This window comes from Acomys minous (genome assembly GCF_964271855.1).
Source record: "Acomys minous genome assembly, chromosome: 8".
Classification (NCBI taxonomy): domain Eukaryota; kingdom Metazoa; phylum Chordata; class Mammalia; order Rodentia; family Muridae; genus Acomys; species Acomys minous.
This window is the reverse complement of record NC_140489.1, coordinates 33,867,560-33,893,522: the sequence shown is the minus strand read 5'-3', so window position 1 is coordinate 33,893,522 and position 25,963 is coordinate 33,867,560. Positions and strand designations below refer to the sequence as shown.

General features: G+C 37.8%; 1 protein-coding gene across 4 annotated transcripts in view; it reads left to right on the top strand.

Annotated features, from left to right (window-relative positions):
- RBM25 (RNA binding motif protein 25) overlaps positions 1-25,963 on the top strand; it is a 46,820-nt gene that overhangs the window by 10,058 nt on the left and 10,799 nt on the right. For 2 of the 4 annotated variants that reach the window (XM_084792070.1, XM_084792069.1), the window contains 12 exons: positions 453-570; positions 682-802; positions 2,397-2,446; positions 3,394-3,561; positions 4,428-4,485; positions 6,442-6,602; positions 14,192-14,377; positions 15,181-15,234; positions 15,457-15,540; positions 18,802-19,082; positions 22,773-22,995; positions 23,116-23,205. In XM_084792070.1, the coding sequence (XP_084648196.1) occupies positions 529-570; positions 682-802; positions 2,397-2,446; positions 3,394-3,561; positions 4,428-4,485; positions 6,442-6,602; positions 14,192-14,377; positions 15,181-15,234; positions 15,457-15,540; positions 18,802-19,082; positions 22,773-22,995; positions 23,116-23,205 (1,518 nt within the window). In that variant the 5' untranslated portion in view covers positions 453-528. The remainder of the gene's footprint in view (positions 1-452; positions 571-681; positions 803-2,396; positions 2,447-3,393; positions 3,562-4,427; positions 4,486-6,441; positions 6,603-14,191; positions 14,378-15,180; positions 15,235-15,456; positions 15,541-18,801; positions 19,083-22,772; positions 22,996-23,115; positions 23,206-25,963) is intronic. The other 2 variants (XM_084792071.1, XM_084792072.1) reach the window with 1 other exon arrangement.

Here is a 25,963-nt window from a genome sequence, read left to right as displayed (position 1 = left end):
TACCTGTAATCTCAGTACTTGAAATAATTGAGATCAAGTGTTCATAGTTTTCATCAGCTGAGTAGTGTTATAAGTCCAGCCCTGACTTCCTAAGGTCCTTGTTGCCAAAAAGAAAACTGTTAACCTTACTGCAAACTGTGGGCTCCTTTCCGCCTTAGAGCAGTTACTATGTGACCTGATAGCAGGCACACCCTCTTTCTCCTCAGTTGGTAATTTAATGACACATTTGTCTTTGAAGAACTAGCTAAGTCAAGTATTGTTAACCTTGTTAGTTTAGTTTTAGGAGAGCTATTGAGTTAAGTTGAATGTATCAGAACACTTAAAACTTAGCTACCCTCCTGGATTCTGAGTTTGTTTTAAAAGATTCATTGATGTTTGGCGTTTAATTTTTTGATATTAACTGAACCTCAAAATTTTTTTCTTCCTTTATATGTATTCCCACATGATTGTAGGAGTCTATCCTGAACTTAGTTCGTGTACATTTTGGGAACTTATTTTAGAAAAGATCTAAGTTTTAAAAAATTCTCAATGGACAGACAGAGAAAAGAGGGTCTTTGCCAACTCCTTTGGGTAAGAAAACTTTAGAATTTTGCAGATAACTCTAAAAATGAAGGTCAACAATATAGGCATATCAAGATTGGAAAAGTTTCAAATAAGATGATTTGTCATTTCTTCCTTTAGACTGGTGCAGTCAGAATGTCTTTCCCCCCTCATTTGAATCGCCCTCCCATGGGAATCCCAGCACTCCCTCCAGGGATCCCACCCCCACAGTTTCCTGGCTTTCCACCCCCAGTACCTCCAGGTAAGCTGGATCACATTGTCTTTCTTTAGCCTGTATCTTTGTCACTGTGATATTTTTGGAACATAAACATATGTGATTTATGAAAATGGTTGTCTGAATTTGCTTTCTTTGGGGGAGGGCTGGTTTTGACAGAGTTTCTTTTCCTTTTTTTTTTAAGATTTATTATTAAATACACATTGTTTTGCCTGCATGTGTGCCAGAAGAAGGCACCAGACCTCATTGTAGATGGTTATGAGCCACCATGTGGTCGCTCCGATTCGCACTTGGAACCTTTGGAAAACAGGCAGTGCTCTTAACCTCTGAGCCATTTCTCCAGCCCCTTGACAGCATTTCTTTGTGTATTCTGTCCTACACCACAGCGTTGAACCAGGCTGGCCTTAAACCCACAGAGATCCTCCTGCCTCTGCCTCCTGAGTCCTAGCATCAACAGTGTATACTATTAGTGTCTGGTTTTTCTATGGCATTAAGTTATTGTTTAAAGATAGAGTCTGTGTAGCCCTAGGGGTACTTCTACCTCTCAGTTGTCCTTCAGGCTCCAGAATGCTGGGATTATAGTTTTGAGCAACTATACCTGATATGCCAATAGATTTGTATTTGTGTCTGAGTTTCAGACTCATTGTGGGAATTCCTTAAAAATTGTAAATATTGCCAGACCGTAGTGGGCATGCCTTTAATCTAAGCACTTGGGAGGCAGAGGCAGGCAGATTGCTGTGGCTTCAAGGCCAGCCTGGTCTACAAAGTAACCTTGTCTTGAAAAAAATGGGAAAGGAGGTGTCTGGGTAGGCTTTCAGGTGGCCTAGGATGGTCTGGAACTTGCTGTATTAATCAAGCATGGCTGATCTTCCTGCCATACCTCCCAAGTGTGAGATATGTGTGTTCACCAGCACGCCTAACTCTGAGTATGTTCTTGTAAGTCCTTTTCTTTGTAGCCTTGACTATCAAACCAAAGGGCCTTCTGATTTTTTTTCCCTGATTGTTAATGTTTTATATGTGTGCATTTATTCGTTTGCAAATACAAGGGAGAGGACAAAGGATAGCTAGTAGTTGCCGTTGGCTCTCTCCACCATGTGGGTACCAGGGGCTGATAGGCTGTCCGTCTTGGCAGCAGGTACTTTTATCTACTGAACCATATCTCTAGGCCCCTCTGTCTGATGCAGAATCTTTTACTGGAACCAAGGATTCCTGTTTGGGCTATGATGGCCACTTAGTGATACCTGCGGACCCACCTGTCTCATGTTCTCCCCTTGTTGGGGTTAAATGCACTAGTCCTAAGCCTTTTCTTTTTCTTTGTTTCATTTTTAAAAAGATGTATTTATTTATTACATATACAGTGTGTTCTGCCTGCATGTGTGCCTGCATGCCAGACGAGGTACCAGATCTCGTTTAGATGGTTGTGAGCCACTGTGCTGTTGCTGGGAATTGAACTTAGGACCTTTGGAAGTGCTTTATCTTCAGAGCCATCTCTCTAGCCCATTCCTGTGCTTCTCATCTTCATGCTTGTGAAAGAGACACCTTAGTGTGCAAAAATCTCTCCAGCTCTGTAGTTATTTTTTAATCGTATTATTTTAAAAAGCATATGCTTTTTCCCTCTTAGGGACACCAATGATTCCTGTACCAATGAGTATTATGGCTCCTGCTCCAACTGTAAGTATAATTTTTCTTTTTCTTTTTAAGACAGGGTCTCATCTCCTCCCCCTGGCTTTACTTTGTAGCTAAGGATGACCTTGAACTTTGATCCCCTTGCCTATACCTCTTGAGTGCTGGAATTGCACACACACTAGCTACGCCTGGTTTATGTGCTGGAGATTATAGGGAAGTACTCTGCCAAGCTGAGTACTCTTACTTCAGCCTTGTAAATATAAAGGGAAATTAAGATTCAGGATAAGGACAGCACTTTTTGAAATACAGAACTTTGGTAAGCTGAGGTAACTTAAAAGAACGACTGCGTGTGTATGTGTCCTGCTTGTCAGTATGTGCAGCAGTTGCGTGCAGTGCTTTTGGAGGCTAGAAGGTGTTGGTCCCCTGGAACTAGTAGTGTTACAGGTGGTTGTGAGCTGCCTGATACAGTTTTGCACTGAATCTGGGTCCTATAAAAGCAGTGCCTTAGTAACTTTTCTATTGCTGTGACAAAACATCGTGATGAAGGTGAGTAATAGAAGGAAGGTTTGAGATTATTAAAAAAACAGCTAGAAACAGCCAGGCGTGGTGGCACACGCCTTTAATCCCAGCACTCAGGAGGCAGAGGCAGGCGGATCACTGTGAGTTCGAGGCCAGCCTGGTCTACAAAGTGAGTCCAGGACAGCCAAGGCTACACAGAGAAACCCTGTCTCCAAAATCCAGAAACAAACAAACAAACAAAAAACCCTCTAACATAAACCTTGACATTTTTGTTTCCTTTTTAAAAGTAATTAACAATCGAAATTCATTTTTGAAGAGAAAATTTGCATTAATGAAGCATACTACATGGTTTAGGAGTTTTAGGTCAAGTGTTCAGGGTCTTTAACGATATATATTTATACGTTACAGTTGGTACTTTTAGCATAATGTCATAATTGCCATTTCAAAATTTTTTTCCCTTTTCTTTACCATAGGTCCTCGTACCTACGGTGTCCATGGTTGGGAAGCATTTGGGAGCAAGAAAGGATCATCCAGGCTTAAAATTAAAAGAAAATGATGAAAATTGTGGTCCTACTACTACAGTTTTTGTTGGCAACATTTCTGAGAAAGCTTCAGACATGCTTATACGACAGCTCTTAGCTGTAAGTTAAACTTTATTTTCCATTTTTAAAAACTTACAAATTTCAAACTAAACAACAACAAAAAACATTGAATAGCTTGTTTTTTTTATATGTGTGTGTTACAGCATCTCAAGTAGTTCAGGCTGGCCTCAAACCTGGGAACCTCCTGTTTCTACCTCCCAGATGGTTGAAACTGAACCCTATGACCTCATACCTAGTTTCTCTCTCTCTCTCTCTCTCTCTCTCTCTCTCTCTCTCTCTCTCTCTCTCTCTCTCTCTCTCTCGGGTTTCTCTCTCTCTCTCTGTGTCGCCTTGGCTGTCCTGGACTTGCTTTGTAGTACAGGCTGGCCTGGAACTCACAGAGATCCACCTGTCTCTGCCTCCTGAGTGCTGGGATTAGATATGCGCTACCACTGCCGGATAAGGCTTTATGGGTTTTTTTCCCCCCAAGACAGGTTTTCTCTGTGTAGCCTTGGCTGACCTGGAATTCATACTGCAGACCAGGCTGGCCTCAAACTCAAAAGAGATCTGCCTGCCTCTGCCTCCTAAGTGCTAGGATTAAAGGCATACACCATTGCACAGCCAGGCTTTATGTTTTTGTTTAAACAGTTTGCTATATATTTCATGTTTATAGGCGATTGGAATAATTTTAACAAGCTTAGTTGCTAACATGCTAAGAATTTTTTTTTTCCTCTGTATTGGTGGTAGTGTTATTTTGAGACAGGGACTTGCAGGGGTCCAGGCTGCCCCTCAAATTTGTAATCTTTTTTCAGACTCTTGGTTTATAGGTGTGAGCTACCATACTCTATAGCTTATAACTGATCTAACTTATCTTTAAACTGTTTTATTTTGTTTTGAAGTGACAAATTCTTAACTTTCTTTTTAAGAAATGTGGTTTGGTGTTGAGCTGGAAGAGAGTACAGGGTGCTTCCGGAAAACTTCAAGGTATATATATTTTCTTTATTTGTTGCTCCTACCTTAACCTGTTTGTATAAATCACTTAACATGTTTTACTTTTATTTTCTTAGAATGTATTAAAAGATAAAAAGTTTTGGCATTAGAAGATTCAAAAGTTGAAGCAGAAAAGGAGGTAGAAGAGGAAAAAAATTAAAATTATTCAGTTTCTTTTTTGTTTTGTTTTTTGTTTTTGTCTTTACTCTTTCAATATACTAGACTGGACAAACCCAGCAGTTTTTTTAAAAAAATCTTTTTTATTATTAACTGCCTGTAATTTGTGTGGGGGTTTCTGCATGTGAGTGCAGTGTTTATCAAAGCTAGAAAAGGGTGTTGCCTGCCTTAGAGCTGGAGTTAAATCTGTTTTCCAGATACCTAAGGGTCCTGGGAATCTTCTGTATGAGTAGTATGTATTTTATTTTTTAATTTTTTTAAAAAGAATTATTTATTTTTTTATATATACAGTGTTTTACCTGCATGTATGTCTGCACACCAGAAGAGGGCACCAGGTCTCATGGATGGTTGTGAGCCACCATGTGGTTGCTGGGAATTGAACTCAGGACCTTGGGAAGAGCAGCTAGTGCTTTTGAACCTCTGAGCCATCTCTCTAGCTCCCCACTATTTTCTTACACGTTTAAGGATATTTCCCTTGAAAGTAAGGCTGTCAGATCCAGTTGGAGGGATTAGAGTTTAGGAAAAGGATAATCAGATGGCCTGTTTTCTTCCTTTTCCTCTTTCTTCTTCCTCCTCTTCTTTGTCCTCCTCCTTCTCACTTACTCTTTTTTCCTTCCTTCTTTCTTCTTCTGTGTATAAGTATGTGCTTACATGTATGCTTGTGCCTCTCATGTGTTCAGTTCTGTAGAGGCCAGAAGGAGTCTGAGTCTCTGGAACTGGTGTTATAGATGCTTATGAGCTACCCTGTGGATGGTGGGAATGGAACCTGGGTCCCTGCAAGAACAAGTGCTTTTACTGCCAAGCCATCTATATAGCTGCTCTTTTTTGTTATGTATATGTAGTCATGGTTGTTGGTTTCTCTTTGTCTTCTTCACTTGCTCCTCATAATAGAGTCTGTTGGTGAAAGAGCTTGTAGATACTAATATAGATAGCCAACTTGTCCAGGGGATTTCCTCATGTTTGCTTCTGAAGGATGGGATTACTACATGTTACTTCCTCTCTCATTGGGTACTAGGGATCAAAACTGGTCTTGACAATTCTATGTCAAATGCTTTCCTGCTTACAGACGGCCTATTATATTACTTTTGAAAGTAAACTATTTTTCAGTGTAGACAGAAATACTGTTTAATTCCCTGTTCTTGGTGCTTTGGATGAAGTCTAGTGTTTTATATATGCAAATACTCTTTATCACTGAGCTGTACCTAGTCTTGATTGTAAAAAACTTCCCCCCACCCTCCTTGGTGTTTTGAAGACAGGGTTTCTCTATGGAGCCTTGGCTGTCCTGGATTCACTTTGTAGACTAGGCTGACCTCAAATTCACAGAGATCAGCATGCTTCTGCCTCCCTCTGTCTTGAGATTAAGGCGCACACCACCACACCCTGCTTGGTTGCTGGATTTTAGTTTTTCTCCTTTCCCATGTTTTTTAAAATTTTTTATTTTTTGAGACAGGGTTTCTCTGGCTGTCCTGGAATTACTCTGTAGACCAGGCTGCCTTCAAACTCAGAGATAACGCCTGCCTCTGCCTTCTTGGGATTAAAGGCATGTGACACCAATGCCTGGCTTTTTTTCTTTTCTTTTTTTAATACCCCCTCTCCCTCGGTTGGTTCATGGATGTTAAAAGTGAAATGGTTATTAGAGGGTTAAAGAGCAGGGTTGGAGTGATGACTTACTACCCTTATAACTTTTGTATTTAATCACTGCTGTATTTTTTCATTTTTTAATAATTTTCTTAATACCTGAATATTTCACACATTCCTCTTATTTATTGCTAGCTTTTGGATTTTGTGAGTATAAAGAGCCTGAATCTACCCTCCGTGCTCTCAGATTATTGCATGACCTTCAGATTGGGGAGAAAAAACTACTTGTTAAAGTTGATGCAAAGACAAAGGCACAATTGGATGAGTGGAAAGCAAAGAAGAAAGCCTCTAATGGGGTATGTAATATCTTTTCTATTCTAGGTGTGCTAAGTCAGGCTATATATTCCATATTGTAAATAAATCAAACATGGAGACTCACAAGATCATTATCATTGTAATATGTGCTTGTGGCTTATGCAGGAGTATATTTTTATAGTTTGTAGATAATAAGTCTTTTATCTACCCACAGTGGGTGGATGACTGTTGGTTTGCTTGTTCCAGGTTGGGATGAAGGTAGTAAGGGAGGCTGGACAAGGTTTACTTGCCAGAGAAAACACTTGTACAGACTATTCCAATCAGAGCTAATTCATTAAGGCAGCTTTGTAAGTAAGTATAAAATAAATATATTTACACAATGTTTATTAGTTATCCTCTCTTGTAGACGCACACCGATTGGATTCTGCAATGAATGAAAATAAGACTTAATACTTCATGTATGGGGTGACTTTACTCAGACAGTTTTTTTTTTTAATTTTAAATGAGGACAAAGGAGGTTTTTATGTCTTGTGTGGTAATGTATTGTCTCCTTTACAAAACAAAAGGAATCTTAAACCAGAGTATATACTGTGTCCCATTCTTTTTCTTTTGTCTTCCTTTTCTCCCTCCCCAAACCAGCAAACCAGCCTTTGCTTTCATATATACTTTTAAAGAAATTTATTAAACTCAAATTTAAGCAAAATATAAAAGGAATTTTTTTCCTTTTTTGGATTTTTGAGACAGGGTTTCTCTGTGTAGCCTTGGCTGTCATGGACTCACTTTGTAGACCAGGCTGGCTTCAAACTCACAGCAGTCCACCTGCCTCTGCCTCCCAAGTGCTGGGATTAAAGTACCTCAAGTACTTTACTATAGACATTTTGGTCTCATGTTCTTGTTTTTAAAAAAGATTTGTATTTTATTATATGTACAGTGCTCTGCCTGCCTATACACCAGCAGGCCAGAAGAGGGTGTCCAATCACGTTATAGATGGTTGTGAGCCACCATGTGGTTGCTGGGAATTGAACTCAGGACCTCTGGAAGAGCAGTCAGTGCTCTTAACCTCTGAGCCATCTTTCTAGCCCTGGTCTCATGCTCTTAAAGATATTTCTTTCTGTTAAACTGAATGTGGTCTTCTGGCCCCTCTTATTTTTTCTTTCAGTATTAGAGTATAGCCCATGACTCCTCTGTCATATGCATGTATTACACCTATGAGCTACATGCCTACCCACCCCATGAGTATAGCTTTAATTGGAATATTTTTATATCATAAACACAGGATTAAAGCCAGCTATGATAGTTCAGTCCCTGCAGTTGGGAGGTAAAGGCAGTGGGGCAGGAGCTCAAGCTTATGAGCGTACAGGCCAGGCTGGGTGACGTGAGACTATCAAAACCAAAAAGGGTTAATTTTTAATCAGGCTTCCTTCTGCTTAATTTTTGTTTCCTTTGGATTTCTAGTACTTAAGTAATTTCACCGACACATTCTGCATGTATTTACAAGAAATAATTACTGTTACTTATTTGTCAGACTCAATCTTAGTGGTTTGAATTTCCTTACAGAGGAAGCCTGTGTTTGGTGTAGTATTCAAGTTTTGTTGTATTGCATATCTCTTGGTATTTGTTTTATTTTGTCTATAGAGATGTATTTTTATTGATGTGTGAGTGTTTGTGTGTGTTTATGTGCACTGAGGAGGTTATTATTCTCCTGGAACTGGATAGAGGTAAAAACAATTGGGAGCCATCATGTGTGTTCTGGGAACTGAAACAATCTCTCCAGCTGCTCTTTTGGCTTTTTTTTTTTTTTTCATAAATAGGATCTCATGTAGTCCAGGGTGGCTACTTACTCCCTGTGTAGTATTGACCCTGAACTCTAAGGCCATCCTCCCAAGTGCTGGAATTAGTCAGATGTTATTAAGTCATTTATTGAATTTTTAAAGAAATTTGTTTGACTTTGTGTTTGAATGTGTGTATGTGGAAGGGAGAGGACAACTCGTGGAAGTTCTCTTCTTTCATGTGGTCCCAGGGATCAAACTGAGGTTGTAAAGCTTTGTGGCAGGCCCCTTCATAGGTTGAGCTACCTTCTGGTGCAAGTCCACAGATTTATTTTTTGTCATTACTTGATGTCGTTGGTCATTATTACTCATCCTCATTAAAATTTTATCCACCTAGTTATAATTAACATGTCCTTTGATTTATATAGCTGTTCTATGATGAAGCTTTTATCGGGGAGACACAACACATGTCAACTCACCCCATAGAAGGAGCTCATGACAGACCAAAATATGAATGCATCTGAAGTCCAACTTGGAACCAATGTGCTTCATTGGTGTTACTTATAGGAATATGGGTGAGGGGATTACAGGAGCAGAAATGATTCAAAACAGCTACATCACCAAGGCCTACTCCAACATGGGTAACAGCTCACAAAAACTGGGAAACTTGGAACATACTGCACAGCCTGCAGGCAGCTCCATAGATTGGAGAGTGTTCTTTTCAAGTGATTCTGGTCTAAACCTCCTCTTGACAGCTTGGGTGGCCTGTTCTTTCTGGTCTCAGTCTTTTTTGCAGCCTCTCTCTTCTGAGGTACTTCTTTGAAGCTTTCCATCAGAGAAAGCTTTTATTTTTTTATTTTATTATTCTTTTTAAAGATTTATTTATTTATATTATGTGTATGAGTGCTCTATCTACATATTCACCTGTACACCAGAAGAGAACATCAGATCACATTATAGATGGTTGTGAGCCACTATGTGGTTGCTGGGAATTGAACTCAGAAACTCTGGAAGAACAGGCGGTGTTCTTAACCACTGAGCCATCTCTCCAGCCCCTCAGCCTTTATTTTTTATTCTGGCAGGGTAATTTGATCAGTTTCAGGGACTTCCTGAAATTACCTTCAGTTGTTAACCTTTCTGCTTATAACTATAGGATTGAATGTCTGAATTCAGAAAAATTTCCACACAGCAATAACTCTTACCATTTATTGTCTTGTGTTTGAATTCTGTCTTTCTGTTTACACTCCCTTCCCACCATGGTCTCTAGTATTTACTTTCTATTGCTCTCATAGCCCATTACACCTTCTCTGATTCTCATATTCTGTCTACCTTCTATATTTTCAGTAGAAGGGGAAGTAATTTGAGTAACTTTGCTTTTGTACCTTCCTTATCACCTAGGAATCTGTCTTCTAAATTAATAATGGAGTGAACATTTACTGAAAAGCAGCAGCAGTAAGAGTAGTAAACTCTTAGTTTACTCTGACTCTGAGGTAAAAGAGAGATAAAAAAACAAAATAGTTTTAATGAGTCAAAGAAAAACAAGAACATGTATGAAAGGAATGAAATATTTGTCCTGATTTTGAGTTTTAAGAAAAGGCTTCTTGTCAATATTTAAGTCTGTAAGTGAATTAATTTTCTGGCATTTAGTAAAATTGTACTTCCTTTGATCTATTTAGTTCATACCCTGCTTGCTGCTTCCTGTCTGCCCAGCAATGAGTCTATAGAGATAGATAAGCTTGTGTGATTGTTTTAAGATGTATTTGCTACCCATGCATTCAAGAGTAAACTGGGCTGGAGAGAGGACTCAGGTTACTAGCACTGGCTACTCTTGCAGAGGACCCGAGTTTGATTATCAGCACAAAGAGAAGCTCACAACTTCCATGTTGTCTGGCACCCTCTTCTGGCCGTGCCTCTGTGGGTACCAGGCATCTAAGTGGTACACATACATACACATACTTATAAAAGAACACACTTACAGCACCCATACACATGAAAGAAAAACAAACAAATTGGTGATCTTGTTGTTATGGTTGGTACATGCCTTTAATTTTAGTATTTGGGAGAGAGGCAGGGTGATCTCTGAGGCTAGCCTGGACTGTCTATTAAATCAGGCTAGCCAAGACTAGCAAAGTCTTAGAAAACAAAACGAAACAAAATGAGAATGAACTGGTAATTGTTGAAGTATAGATAATCTCTGAAAAGCCATGTTCATTACCTTCTAGTAGATAAGGGAGTTTCAAGTAGCTGGTGTGGAGGCACACGCCTGTAATCCCAGCACTTGGGGAGGCAGAGGCAGGCAGATTTCTGTGAGTTTGAGGCCAGCCTGGTCTACAAAGTGAGTCCAGGACAGCTAAGGCTACAGAGGAAATCCTTAAAACAAAACAAAAAAGGCTTCATGTGAATATCTTCACATACTTGCTTCTAAATACGTCTAGTTGAGACAGTATTTTCTGAAAGGACTGCATTTGCTTTAGGTCCCCTTAAGTTGCTTATTTCAGATTATAGACGTTAGTCTTGAGAATGTCTCTAAAAGCTGTTACATTACCTTACCCTTGTTAGTGTTGCTTAGTATCCATTTTGGAATTTGGAAGTGGAAGTTGAAATTGAGAAATTGTTTGGGAACTCAGTGAGAGCTTTGGATCAGAGTTGGTGGCCTGTCTAATTTCTTACCTTCAATGATCTTTCAACATACTCTTGTTTTATTGATAATTAGCGATCAGTTAATAGACTTAGGCCACTAAACTTTCTTTCTAAAAATGTAGTTCAAGAGGCTACCTGCCATTTGAAAGATAGAGTGATTTAGCTTTTTTTTTTTAAATATAAATCCCTCATGGTTATAACTCTGGCAAATAGCTGTATTGATCCTTAAATTTTCAGTTGTTGGGATGATAATTTAATGTCTGTGAGTGAATTATTTTTATATTAGCAGGCCTTTGAATATACAACTCCACTCTATTCTTATGAATAGAAACCCATGGAGAGTCTTCTGAGAGATGAAAAAAAAATCAGGAGTGTAGAAAATGTCACACAGATTGTATGCTGTAGATAGTTTAACTTTATGACCCTGGTTGGCCTGGAATTCATAGAGATCCACCTTCCTCTGCCTTCCAGGTGCTGGGATTGAAGGCTTTGAGCACCACACATGGCCCAGCAGTATGCTTTCTAGTGAATATTTTGATGGTATAGAATTTAGAATCAAAAGTCAAGTTTCAAGAAACTGGATTTGTTACCATATAATTGTAGTTTCAGCAGTTATGAGCTTGTGACAGTATAGTAAGTTCCATGTGAACAAAAAGGAAAAACAACAAAACACTGAAAAAACTAAATTTGAATGTCAGTCATGTTATTGGAGCGTTCTCTTTCATATAAAACTTTGAGAAGGCATAATTATTAAGGATTTTAATGACAGGTGTATAAATTCAAATACCATTTTTCTTTATTTTAGCAATTTGAAATAAAGTTGCCATAATTATACTTAACTAATATTGTTGATAAATAATTTTAATAGTTTAATTTCAGTCCTGTGTAAAACATCTTGTCTATATCTAAGATGCCAAGTAGAAAATTGGCAATAGGAAGATTGGATGAAGATGCAGGTTTGAGAAAGTAAGAAACTCTTAATAGAGTGGATTGCTTTATCTTTGACACAATACCTTATGCCTTCTATTTCTTATACAAGTGAATGTTATGGGGAAAGTTCTGATTTAAAAATTTGTTCTTATGCTTTCTAACAGTATTATAAAGTGTGCTCTGAATAAGAATTTTGTTTAAATGAAATTTTAATATATTTCTTATTGAATACGTACATGAAAATATTTCTAATGAAAGAAACATCTTAATGATGGTTGCTATGAAATAACTGATAAGTTAAAATTACTAAATAATCACAAAGCTTGAAATTTATCTTCAGTAAAGTTGAATGTGAAGATTTTTCTCTTAATATATTGGTAGTTGTTTCCAGAATTTCACAGGTTAGGCATGTCCCGTGCCACTGAGCCATACCCCTGGCTTTACAAGTATGATTTTTGTTACCTGCAAATGTACTTAGTATATATTCACCATGAAAATTGCTATTTTAGGAAATATACATGTGTAATTTTAGTTTAGTAAAAATGGCTTTGTATGTGCAGTTTTTCATGTTTTTTTCTTTGTCATTATTATTGTTGTTGTTATTATTATTATTATTTATTATATTTTATTTTTGGTTTTTCGAGACAGAGTTTCTCTGTGTAGTCTTGGCTGTCCTGGACTTACTTTGTAGACCAGGCTGGCCTCGAACTCACCGGGATCCACCTGCTTCTGCCTCCCCGAGTGCTGAGATTAAAGGCCTGCGCCACCACCAGCCGGCTTGTCATTATTTTTTCCCATGTTTTGAGTAAAAAGGTCAGTTGAAAGGGAGGGGAAAAACAAAAGTTTTCAGGTCATAGTATAAATACTATTTTTAGTTTTAACTGAATTCCATATCTAGGGGCTTTCAAGCATGATTAGAAGTTATAATAACAACATGTTAGTAGTTTTTTTTCCCTGAGAGACAGATGTATGTTTGCTTGCTTGTTTTGAGATAAGGTCCCCGTATTTAAGGGACTCTTGCTTAGTGATTACCATCATGCCTGCTGAAGGCTATTTTTGTTATCACTGCTGGCTTTGAGTAAAGGTTAAATTTTTAACTTTTCATTTGTGGCCTTTGCAGATTCATAGATTTATCCTGTTTTTGATGTCTTTGTATCTAGTTAAAAGGAAAGGGAAAGTCATGTAATCCAGCTGCCCGCAAATTCCAAATTTTATCTTCGCCTCTACAGTGCTGGGAATACAGACATCAACCACCATTGGCCAATCAGAAATTGAGATCCCTCCCCCCCATCCCCTTCTCTCTCTTTTTCCGAGAGAGAGTAGCATTGGTTGTCCTGGACTCAACTTTGTAGTCCAGGCTGTCCTTTAACTCACAGAGATCTGCCTGCCTCTGTCTCCCAAGTGCTGGGATTAAAGGTGTGTGCCACCACGCCAGGCCAGAAATTACTGTTAAATGATTATTATTAGAGTATGATACTGCTTTGGAGAAACATTAAACAAGTTGTATGTGTATGGGGTTGATTAATTCTTGTTGTTCTATTCTTTTTGAGACAGAGTTTCTCTGTATAGTCCTGGAATTTGCTCTGTAGACCAGGCTTGTCTGGGATTGGCTTGACTTTCCCTCCTTCTGGCATTAAAGGCATGCACCACCATTCCTGGCTAGGGTTTGATTGATTCTTAACAGTATTGCATGTGCAAGTCAGGGAAAGACATGTATATGGTATAGAGAGCATATGGTGCATGGTGGAAACATGGTTTTCACTCTGTAGCTCTAGTTGTTTTGGACCCATATACAGACAAGTCTGGCTTTGAACTCGGGGATCCAGTGGCCTGTGTCCTAGGTGCTGGGATTCAAAGAGTGTACCTTCCTTGCTGGCAAGATATATGGTTATTATAAGCATCATTTGCTGTACCATAAAAATTGTAGTAGCTGGCTGGTGCGATGGCTTTTTAGGTAAAGGAACTTTGCCGCCACACTTGATCACCCAAATTTGATTCCTGAGATTCATGTGGTGAAAGGAGAGAACTAACATCCTCTTGATTTCCACATGTATGCCATAGTGCGCACACATTCACATGTACAAATAAATAATTTGGTTTTATTTTTAGGATTATAAAGTATGTAGAAGCATATGTGTGGAAAGAAACCATCATTTGCAGCATATAACCTTTCTGATTTTTACGTTTTTGTGGATAAAGCTATCTAGTATTTTTCTTTGTTTATTTAATTCAGCCTATTCATACTCTGGAGTAATTTTTTCCCGTTTTTCCCAAATTGTCTTGGTTTTAAGAATGCCAGACCAGAAACTGTCACTAATGATGACGAAGAAGCCTTAGATGAAGAAACAAAGAGAAGAGACCAGATGATTAAAGGGGCTATTGAAGTTTTAATACGTGAATACTCTAGTGAGCTAAATGCCCCCTCACAAGAGTCTGACTCTCACCCCAGGAAGAAGAAGAAAGAAAAGAAAGAGGACGTATGTGTTCTGACAATATAGTCATTTCTATAACTTACTTTTCTGGAAAACTATAGTATTTTTTTTAGAAACTTAAGGATTGTCTGCATCATCAAAAATGCTACTAAATATACATATTGGCTTTTAAGAGATAGTGAAAAGTTATACTATTTTGAGTTTTAGTGGCTTTTAGGGTCGTTTTTCTTTGGCCAGGTATGTTTGGTCTTAAAAGCGGAGTCTTCTTGGTCTTACTGGGAATACTAATTTATAAAGTTAGTCAGGTATTAGGTAAAATTGAAAATGTCTTCCTCCATTGATGTTGAATAAGAATAATAACTAATAATAATTGTGAGGGTAAGTTACAGAAATACTGTTCTTTAGCAAGAACTATCAGCAAATCTTTCTGTAAGGTAGTCACATTTATTTTATTTACTTACATATAAAGACGTATTTTATGTATGAGTGGTCTATCTGCATGTACACCTGCATGACAGAAGAGGGCGTTAGATCACTTTATAGATGATTATGAGCCATCATGTGGTTGCTGGGAATTGAACCTAGGACCTTTGGAAGAGCTAACACTGCTCTTAACCTCTGAGCTACCTTTCCAGCCCCAGTCCTGGTACTCTTGAGGATCATTTTCCCTGTCTGCTCCAGTATGTTATGGGTGATAGAGGAGGAATTTAAAGAAACTATTTTTACTGTAATTTAAGATCAATAAAATATCACAAGTAGTGTGTTGTTTCCAGCGTAAATGCATAGTCAGTTGAGTTACAGCGTACTGTGAACTGTTGTTAAAAAAATCTTTGTGGGTTTCTCTGCAGATTTTCCGTAGATTTCCAGTGGCCCCACTGATACCTTACCCACTCATCACCAAGGTTCGTCTGAACTATAGGCTTTGATCTTATGTGTATGCTGATGATTGCCAGATTTGTCATTTTTATTATCATCATCATATAAAATAGAACATTAGATTTTGATGCCAAGTTGGTGATTTTACCTAGTTGTATTTGTAGTATTGCTCAAAATACTGAATCATTATATTTTATATTAATATATGTAAATCCCTTATTTATTCCTTTTTGTTTCCTTAATTTTAGGAGGATATAAATGCAATAGAAATGGAAGAAGACAAAAGAGATTTGATATCCCGAGAGATCAGCAAATTCAGAGACACACATAAGGTAGTATTCTTGTTTTTTTCACCTGATACCAATCTAGACTTTTTACAGAATCCAAAGCAAACAGACAAGAAAAATCACCTTTACATTAGAATATAGTTTATTGCCTTTGATAGGCTTAATTAATACTGAAGTAGAAACAAAAGAACAGAAGACTAGGACCATATTTAAAAAGTGGTCACCGCTAATTTTTCTCAGTCACTGACTACAGTCATCTCACTTTAATATAAACAAAAGTTAATTCATAGGTTGCAACATGAAAGTCAAAGTCAGATTAAACTATATTCAGGGGGCATCAGGATAACATACATGTAGTTTAGCTTATTTTTGTGGGCAGTTCTTTAAACTTAGGAAAAAAAGAGCTGAGATATAAATTTAAGATTTATATTTGTGTGGATTTAAGTTTGAGTGGGGGAGATATTAAAAAGTAGGTCAGTGATTACCAGACTTACCAAATTATAGATGCATGGAAGAACTGTAAATTCCCATAAAGCTAATCTATTCATTGACCCCCACCATTATGATAGAGATCATATGGTGACTAATGCAAGATGAAACTCTCAGCTTGGAAAGTAACAAGGAATAGGATGTAAGTATGAGCTTCTGTTTTTTATTATATTTATGGATGCCCCCTCAGAAAAATATGCAAAGGGGTAACTGGCTTGGAAATGGGTGTTTGTATATAGTAAATCCCACTCACGAGTTTTGCCTATTTAAAGCTTCTCTCAATGACAGTGCATCTGTGAGTGTTCGCTGGTATTGAAGGTGGTGCTTTTGGGTGGTGAAATAAAGTGCATGAGATGTATTGTAATGTTAGAGGTGATAAGATATTACTGGTTCTGACTAGACTGAGAGGTACATAACATAACTCAGTGGTGTTAAGTGTTCATTCTTTCTATTGAATCTTACTTTTTTTTTTCTCATTGCTTTCAAAATCCCAAGTTGACAATGCTGATGAGTCAATGCTGCTGAACACTTAATGTCCAGATGCCCAACCATAGTTCACATGTAGTGCTTTTTCAGGAATTAAATGTGTTTAAAAGCACAAATGTAACTCCCAGAATTTGAGAGTTACAGTGGTGGTCTGTGGAACGTCATTGTAGAATATTTCTATGTATGTTCACTATTCCAATTCAAGGCTGAGTAAGCTTAAAAATGGTATACAGTTGTGTGTGTGGTTTACCCCTTCTGTTTTTATTTATTTGTTTTAAACCCTGTCATGTTATTGGAAATGAAGTTCGTAAAAAATTTAATTCATAAGATACTACTTCAGCATTCTAAGGGTTTGTCAGACATTTTACTGCCTTAGTATTATATAGATGGGAATGGTCTGAATTTCCAAAATGTGATTTAGAAATCAGTCAAAACAAAAAAATAAAAACCAGTTTTCTTTGGGTGGTGTGGTTAATGGGATATTTGAATTCTTAGCAATAAAAAATGAGCTCAGTGAACCTTTGCATGTTTTGGTATGAGTTTATTAAATAACCACAGACTGTCAGGGTATCAGCGTGGCAGGGGGCGTCCATTTACAGCACGGATGAGTCTGAAGAGAGAATAAGGTAAGATTTTTTTTAAAAAAACTCTTTCCTTTTCTCTTCAACTTTGTTTTAAGGAGTCACTTGTTTCTTTAATCTTTCTTAAAACATACGCTATATCTGCTTGTATACATACACATATTGCATATATAACTTCTTAGAAAGCATTTAATATGAACTAGATTTTCTCACTTTTGCTTATATAGAACAACTAAGCTTTTTTAAACAATGAACTTTGAAAGAAATTGTTTTTACATCAGAGAAAAGGTAGCATATTAAACAACAGGAATTAAATAATTGAGGGCTTTGACAAAAGAAATTAAAAATCTGTAAGTATATATTATCTCCGAAATAAATTTCTTAAGTGTATATAACACTGAGGTAAGTTTTATTTAGTCTAGTTTCATTTTAAAAATAAAATTTAAATTCCATTAAGAATGTTTCAGAAATTAGATTTTATCCCTGTAATAGCTTTCAGTTTCTCACCTCTCTCCATGTCTCCTATCTTCCCTTCCTAATCTCAACGTATTCAGTATTGGCTCTGCCTGTATGCTAATTTAGTTCAGCAGCTGGATATATTAATGCCTCATACACTAGCTTTTCTTTCATAATCCTCTATCAGTTCTTTGGTCCGTGAGCAAGAGAAAAAGTATCTAACAGGTAAGACTGCTTTTTAAAGTTTTAAATGCTTTACATGACTGAGAAAAAGAAAATGCACAGTTTGTTGTTGTAGTTTAAATTTCATTTCAGTGAAATTAAACATGGGACTTCAGGGATAAATGTGTTTTGTTTTTGTTTTACTTGTTTGGGGTTTTTGTTGTGTTTTCTTTTTTCCCCTTCTTAGTTTGTATAAAAATCTTGTGGTACACTGGTAATCTTTCAGGATACACATTGGTTTGACTGTTAATTGGTTTATTGTGAACCGTGTACTTGCTCTTCCTCCCAGAAACATAGCTTATAGGCAAGGTTAATCCAGTGTTGGCGATCCATGTCCTAGCACAACATCTGTAAGTTAACACAAGATCCTTGCAAGATGGATTTATCATTGTAAATATATGTTCTATTGTGTTACAGGCATAATGGTGGGCATAACTATATTGCATTTAACTACTTAAAATACTGTAATTATGTACATGTTGCTTGAAGTGATTGGTTTTCAAAGCTTCTGTATTTGGTGTACTATCCGTTTTGTAATGATGGGCATACATACTTCCATGGTTACAAAAAAAGGTCTTGACCAAATTCAGCTTCTGTTCCTATTGGAGGGTGGTCAACCTGGAGGGCAGAAGATTGTTGTTACCATGACTTGACTCTCTTCCACTACATTTAAGTAGTGAAAAGTCTTGGGTTATAAATACTTTCATAGTTCCCACTGACTTGAAGATAATCATAAAGGGCAGAATTAAGCATTAGCTTAATCGATTGTCTTTCTGGAACTTACTTGGAATCATAACATTCTTTATGGCTATTTTATATCTAGTCAGTGGTCTGCTTTTTAAACACAGTTTTCCCCACTCAAGATTAGACATTCCTGGTTTGTGTAGAATATATGGCTGTACAAGAAATCTAGCCTTGTGATAGCTTCACTTTAATTTGTCAAATAAAGCCACAAGTATGTAAAGTCCTGGTGGTTTGATGCTTTTCTTACCAGTATTGGGCATTGCGCCGGGGAGAGTCTGAATACTGGAGCCACAGAACTAACTCTAAAAGTACTTTTATTGGTTTCTAGAAACTGGAAGAAGAGAAAGGCAAAAAAGAAAAAGAAAGACAGGAAATTGAGAAAGAACGGAGAGAAAGAGAGAGGGAACGTGAAAGGGAACGAGAAAGGCGAGAACGGGAACGAGAAAGGGAAAGAGAACGTGAACGAGAAAAAGAAAAAGAACGGGAGCGGGAACGAGAACGGGATAGGGACCGTGACCGCACAAAAGAGAGAGACCGAGACCGCGAGAGAGAGCGGGACCGGGATCGAGAAAGGAGCTCAGATCGAAATAAAGATCGGAGTCGATCAAGGTAATACTTCATACAATCCATTGCTTCTGATAGCTTAATTGATTTACAAGATTGCCTTTATGTAATCATTTTTATTCAAGTGATACATTTTCCATAGCTTGGCATAATAGCATCATCAGTGAAAGTAACAATTTTATTTTTTTTCTAATGTTTTTGAGCCAGCGTCTTTCTGTGTAGCCCTAGCTGTCCTAGACCTCTCTTTGTGGACCATAATGGCCTCCAACACACAGAGATCTGCCTGCCTGAGTGCTGGGATTAAAGGCTCGCACCACAACTACCTCCACACCAAAACATTCTAATCTGGCATTGGTTGGGCATGCCCATAATTCTACCAGTACAAATAAAGGTGAGGCAAAAGGATGACTTTACAGCTAGCCTAGGTTACATTGTAAGTTCCTAGCTAACCTGATATATAGTGAGCTCATCTCGAAAACAAAATAATAGGGCTAGAGAAACGTCTTAGCAGTTAAGAACACTTGCTATTCTTGCAGAAAAGAGCCAGGTTCAGTATCCAGAACTAATATGGTGATTCCGAACTATAGTTCAGGTGATCTAATGCACGGAGCATGTAGGCAAAAACACACATGAAATGAAAATAATGTGCTGGGTGTGGTGGCATACATCTTTAATCCTAGCACTCAAGTGTTGGAAACCAGAGAATCTCTTGCAGTTCCAGGCCAGCCTAGCCAAAACACTTGCACCACCACGCCCAACTTAGGATGTCTTTTTATTGCAAAATTTTGTAATTTATTTCTAATACTTAGAGAAATAAATGAAATAAGAAAATAACAGTGGGGGCTGGAGAGATGGCTCAGAGGTTAAGGGCACTGACTGCTCCTCCAGAGGTCCTGAGTTCAATTCCCAGCCAACCACATGGTGGCTCACAGCCATCTATAATGTGACCCGATGCCCTCTTCTGGCTTGCAGGTATACATGCAGCCAGAGCAGTGTATGCATAATAAATAAATAAATCTCCAAAAAAAAGTAATTAAAAATATAGAAAAACATTAACCGTTTCAATCTTCTTTCAAAATACTTGGCATGTTGCAATGTAGTTTAAAGGGGGAGGCTCACTTTGATACCTGTCTTAGAGTTACTGATAAGATAAAACACCATGGCCAAAAATAATTTGGGAAGGAATAAGTTTATTTCAGTTTACTGTTCTAAATCACAGTCCATCATACAAGGAAGTCAGTAACAGTCACTAGACAGTTGGTGAAGCAGACACCACGGCTGAAGATTGTAGCCTGTGCAGGAATGGCACTCTCTGTAGTGAGCTGGGTCCTTCCACAGCAATTTTTTTAAAAAATTATTTAATTTTATTCCATGTGCACCAGTGTGAGAGTATCAGATCCCCTGGAACTGGAGGTACAGACAGCTGTGAGCTGCCATGTGGGTGCCAGGAACCAAACCTAGGTCCTTTGGAAGAGCAGACAGTGTCCCCAACCACGGAGCCATATCTCCAGCCTCCTCCACAGCAATTTTTAATCAAGACAGTCCCTGCAGATTTGCGTACAGGCCAATCTGATGGAAGCATTTTTCAATATTTTCTTTTCCCAGATATTTCTAGGTTTGTGCCATGTTGACAAAAACCAACCAGCACAATATTGATGGGATTGCATGCATACTTAGTACATGCTATCTCAACTCTTTTCCCCTTGCTTGACGTAGCTCTTAATGAGAATTTGGCGTTCTATGAAATCAAACAGTTTTCTTTTCAAAGATGTCCTTTAAAGCCAGGCCTAGGGTGCACACCTTTAATCCCAGTAGATTGGAGGCAAATGCAGGCATATCTCTGAGTTTGAGCCTGGTCTCTAGCAACTTGTAGGCCAGTTAAGACTGCACAAGTAAAAATGTTCATCAAGGCATGTTGTCGTAATAATTGCTCATGGACTTACTGGTCACTAGGCCAACATTCTACTGTATTTTGCAGTGTAGGTGTTTCTTTATTTTTTCTTCCTTTTTTAAAGATTTATTTTTAGTTATGTATGTACATTTGTCAATATGCATACAAATGCAGAACCCTCAAAGGCTAGATCCCTTGGAGCTGAAATTATAGGCAGTTGTCTGATGTGAGTACCAGGATCCAAACTGGTCCTCTGTAAGAGTAGCAAGTGTTCTGGACTGTGCCATAATTTTTCTAGTCCTTACAGTGTAGTTTCATTCTGAATTAAATACTCAATTCATTCGTGTGGTTTTGGGAAGAAGGGATGGATATCTGGACTTTAGTCTAGGTAAGTGGGCCTTGAACTCCTGATTCTCTTATTTCAGCCTTGTAAGTGGCTGGGATTATAGGTATGACCCACCTATTATTTCTTTGTTTTTAATTTTCTTATTTATAAGGTTTATCTAGTGTGTAGGTTGGGAAGTTTAAGAATGTGCTAACAACAACAACCAAAAAAAAAAAAAAAAAAGAATGTGCTAACATAGCATGACAAAATCAAATGTGCTGACTTCAGAAATTTTGAGTGCTTTTGATGCACATAGCATGCCAAAATTTTCTTTTTGTCTACATGTTTGACAACAGTATATTCCTTAATCACTAGAGAGGTAGGTAACCTTTTTAAAACAACAAAAATTTCAGTGACAATCATGTTGCCCAGCCCCACCCCTATCTCTATGTGATTTTGTGTGTGTGTGCATGCTCTATAGTGCCTTTTAAAAGGTTTTATTTATATATTATATATTTTTACTTATTAATTTTTGTTTGTTTGTTTTGATTTTTGAGACAGTGTTTCTCTGTGTAGTCTTGGCTGTCCTGGACTCCCTTTGTAGATCAGGCTGGCCTCGGAACTCACAGAGATTCGCTTGCTTCTGCTTCCCTGAGTGCAAAATGCCAAGTATTTTGAAATATTTATATATTTATCAGTTTTATCCATTTTTATGTGCATTGATATTTTGCCTGCAAGGATGTGCCAGATCCTCTGGAATTGAAGTTATAGACAGACAGTTTTGAGCTGCCATGGGGGTGCTGGGGATTGAACCTAAGTCCTCTGGAAGAGTAGCCAGTGTTCTAAACCATTGGGCCATCTCTCTAGCCCCCTAGATTGACTTTTTAACATGCTTGTTAGTCTTTTATATTCCATTTGGGTGTGAGGAATATACCCCATCCTTTTTATTATTTGTTTTTTAATTTTTAAAATTAAAAAAACAGAAAACAAAGGCAGGGTCTTACTATGTAGCTCTGGTGGCTAGAAACTCCTACTTAGAAGACCAGGATGGCCGCAAACTCATAGAGCTCAGCATGCACTGCTTTCCAGACATTGGAATTGGAAGTGTGTACCCCCATGCCTAACAATATTCTTTTGCATAAAATTGTGTGTTTAAGTATCTGGTTAGCCAGGGTTAGTAACTTTTCAGGATTTTATGTAATCTTACATTGGGGTTTATGTTTCTTTTATGACATGTGAATAATTATTAGCATTGATTTCAGAATGCAGCTTAGAACTTGTTGTTAGAATTAACATCTGTTGCTTTTGTTTAATTCCAACATTGGGATTAAAATGCAAGGCCTTGAATCATTCCCTAGTCTGTGTCACTTTGAGTATACAGAAATACACAATGTCCAAAAAATTGATACTAAATTCTGACTTGTGGCTTATAATGTTTATAATATATATTACAGTTTCCCTTGGTCCCTAAAGAAAAAGAATAGAATCACATGATAAATTTAATGTTCTATTTCCATAGAGAAAAAAGCAGAGATCGTGAAAGGGAACGGGAGAGGGAAAGAGAGCGAGAGCGAGAACGGGAACGAGAAAGAGAACGAGAGCGAGAGAGAGAAAGAGAGAGAGAACGGGAGCGTGAAAGAGAGAAAGACAAGAAAAGAGACAGAGAAGAGGATGAAGAAGATGCATATGAACGAAGAAAACTTGAAAGAAAACTGCGAGAGAAAGAGGCTGCTTATCAAGAGGTAAACTGAAGAAGTGCTCTTTCTCAGAATGCATGGTGTACTTACATATAGTATGGTTGGTTAGGCATGTTTCACGGAATCCTGTGTGAAGTATTAAAGTTTTGAAAATTTTTTTTTTAGCGCCTTAAGAATTGGGAAATCAGAGAACGAAAGAAAACTAGGGAATATGAGAAAGAGGCGGAAAGAGAGGAAGAAAGAAGAAGAGAAATGGTGAGATTTTTAATTTTAAAAGGTGTATTCTCAAGTGAAAAACATTCAGTTTTACTGTCAAATAGAAAACTTTATAAACGAAATACGACAGGTTCGCAGCTAATAATTTCTCCTTTGCTTGTAGCTCTTGCTGTCCTGGAATCCATAATGTAGACCAGGCTAGTCTCAAAACACTTAGATATGGTCTGGATTTCTTTTTTTAAATAACTTTGAGATAGACTGAGTATGTATCTCTTCCTACTTTTCAAAATTTGCTGCCTGATACGGAATATTTTCATGGTATAAATCTATCCTGGTGGGTTATAGAAACTTTGATAAAGATTCTAAAAACTTGTTGAATTGAGAGTGTCCTGCAGCCATAACCCTAAAGTTAAGAGTTCAGCCCCCAGCAGCTACTCAGTTGAGAGGGAAAACTGATGTCCACAAGTTGTATGCTGACCTCTATATGTGTGATGTGACATCCATAGGCACATGCACAAACAGCTGTGGAATAGTTGTTTGACTAGTCAGTGCAGTTGTTTCGTATTCTTAGGGGAGAATGTTGTTTGTGTTTATTTGGGGGTGGGGGTGGGGTTGAGACAGGGCTTCACTGAGTAGCTCTGGCTGTCCTGAAGCTCACTCTGTATCAGGCTGGCCTCAATCTCAAGAGATCCACCTGTTTCTTCCTCCCAAGTGCTGAGATGAAAGGTGTAGGACACCATTTGATTTGTTTTTTGTTTTAAGGTTTATTTATTTTTATTTTAGGTTCATTGGTGTTTTCTCTGCATATATGTATGCATCAGGGTGCCAGATCCACAGGAACTAGAGGCAGTTGTGAACTGCCATGTGGGTGTTGGGAGTTGAACCTACATCCTCCAGAAGAGCAGCCAAGAGCTCTTAACCACTCAGCTATCTGTCCAACCTCTCTTGGCAGTGTTTTTGGTTGATTGTTTCTCTGTACAGACCTTTGGCTGTTCCAGCCTGGCCTGTAACTCAACAGGGATCCGCCTTCCGAGTGCTGGGATTAAAGATGTGCACCACCATGCCTGGCTCTTGGCAGTGTTTTAAATAGTATTTAGTTAGCACTTACCATATTCTCTTTACATTGTCATACGATTAGATTTGTTTCATTTACACTGATGACATTTGGCACATTTGATGAGTGTAATGATAAAAGTTGCTTCAACAGTGTGTTCTGTAGAGCCCGGTTGTGTAGCTCATGCCTTTAACCCCAGCACTCTAGGCAGAAGCAGGCAGGCAGATGTCTTGAGTTTCATTCATGCCACCATAGTCTACATACTGAGGTCCAGGACAGCTAGGTCCACATAGTGAGACCCTATCTTAAAAAACCAACAAACCAAAAAATATGTTGTGTCTGTCAGAGTAGGAAGTTTCTTTTATCTTTAGTTTCTATCTTATTCATTCAAAAACTCTTCAAGATGAAAACAAAGTGAGACAGGGAGTTCTTTAAGTAACCAAAGGGTATATATAGCAACTAGATAATACACATTCTCTGAATCATAGATTCTTCTTATCAATAGAATTATTAAACCAAATTTATTTGAGCAAATTAAAGTAGAATGAAAGTATCCGTATGGAATTTCATTTGTTATCCTTAATGAGGCAATTGGAAGAGAATTGTAGTGAGTGATAGATTTAGAATCAGACGTTCAGTCAGAAACCAATATCTCCTTTTTATATAGATATAAATCTATTAATAGTGTTTTGATATAAGCCATAGTAAATAGATGCAGGTTTTAAATATAGCAGTTGGATCTTACGTTCCCAAAATAAGATTTTGTCTATCTTCAAGGTTTATTAACCATCATGTTAAAGACGATGAGAGTTCTGGACAGAGAAGGTGGTTTTTCCCAAGTCGTAGCTTTACCTTTGTTACAACATTTAAACAGTATTTAAATCTAGATCTTGCATTATACTTAATGAAGTTTAAAATTCTTTTATCTATCATATACATGTAATAAGTAACATTGTTATGCTTCATGGTGTGTTTAGGTTTTTATTGGGAAAGAACATTTTGGGAATCATATTCAGAGATACTTATTTAACATACCATGCACATGGATTTTTTTGTTTTGTTTTTGTTTTTTCAAGACAGGGTTTCTCTGTGTAGCCCTGGCTGTCTTGAAATTTGTAGACCAGGCTGGCTTCGAAGTCACAGCGAACCACCTGCCTCTGCCTCCTGAGTGCTAGGATTAAAGGCATGCTCAACCATGCCCTTGAAGTTTTTGCCTTTGTGTACACCTTCACCACAGAAGAAGGCACCAGATCTCTTTTATAGATGATTGTGAGTCACCATGTGGTTGTTGATAATTGAACTCAGGAGTTTTAGAAAAGCAGCCAGTGCTCTTAACCTCTGATCCATTTCTCTAGCCCATATGTGGATGTTTTTCATGTCTCAGATATGTCCTTAATATAACTTGTTTAAAAGTTTAATATGAAGTCGGTCATGGTGGTGCACGCCTTTAATCCCAGCACTTGGGAGGCAGAAGTAGGTGGATCTCTGCAAGTACAAGGCTGACCTGGTCTACAAGGTCTACAAGTCGAGGACAGACAAGCCCACACAGAAACCTTGTTTCAAAAAACCAAAAGAACATAGTCTGCTGTGATACTCATATGTGAAGTAAATGTGAATTTTTTTTTTAAATTTTATTTCATGAACGTTGGTATGAGGGTGTCAGATCCCTTGTAACTGGAATTACACATAGCTGTGATCTGCACTGTGACGGGTGGGATTTAAACCCGGGTCCATTGGAAGAAT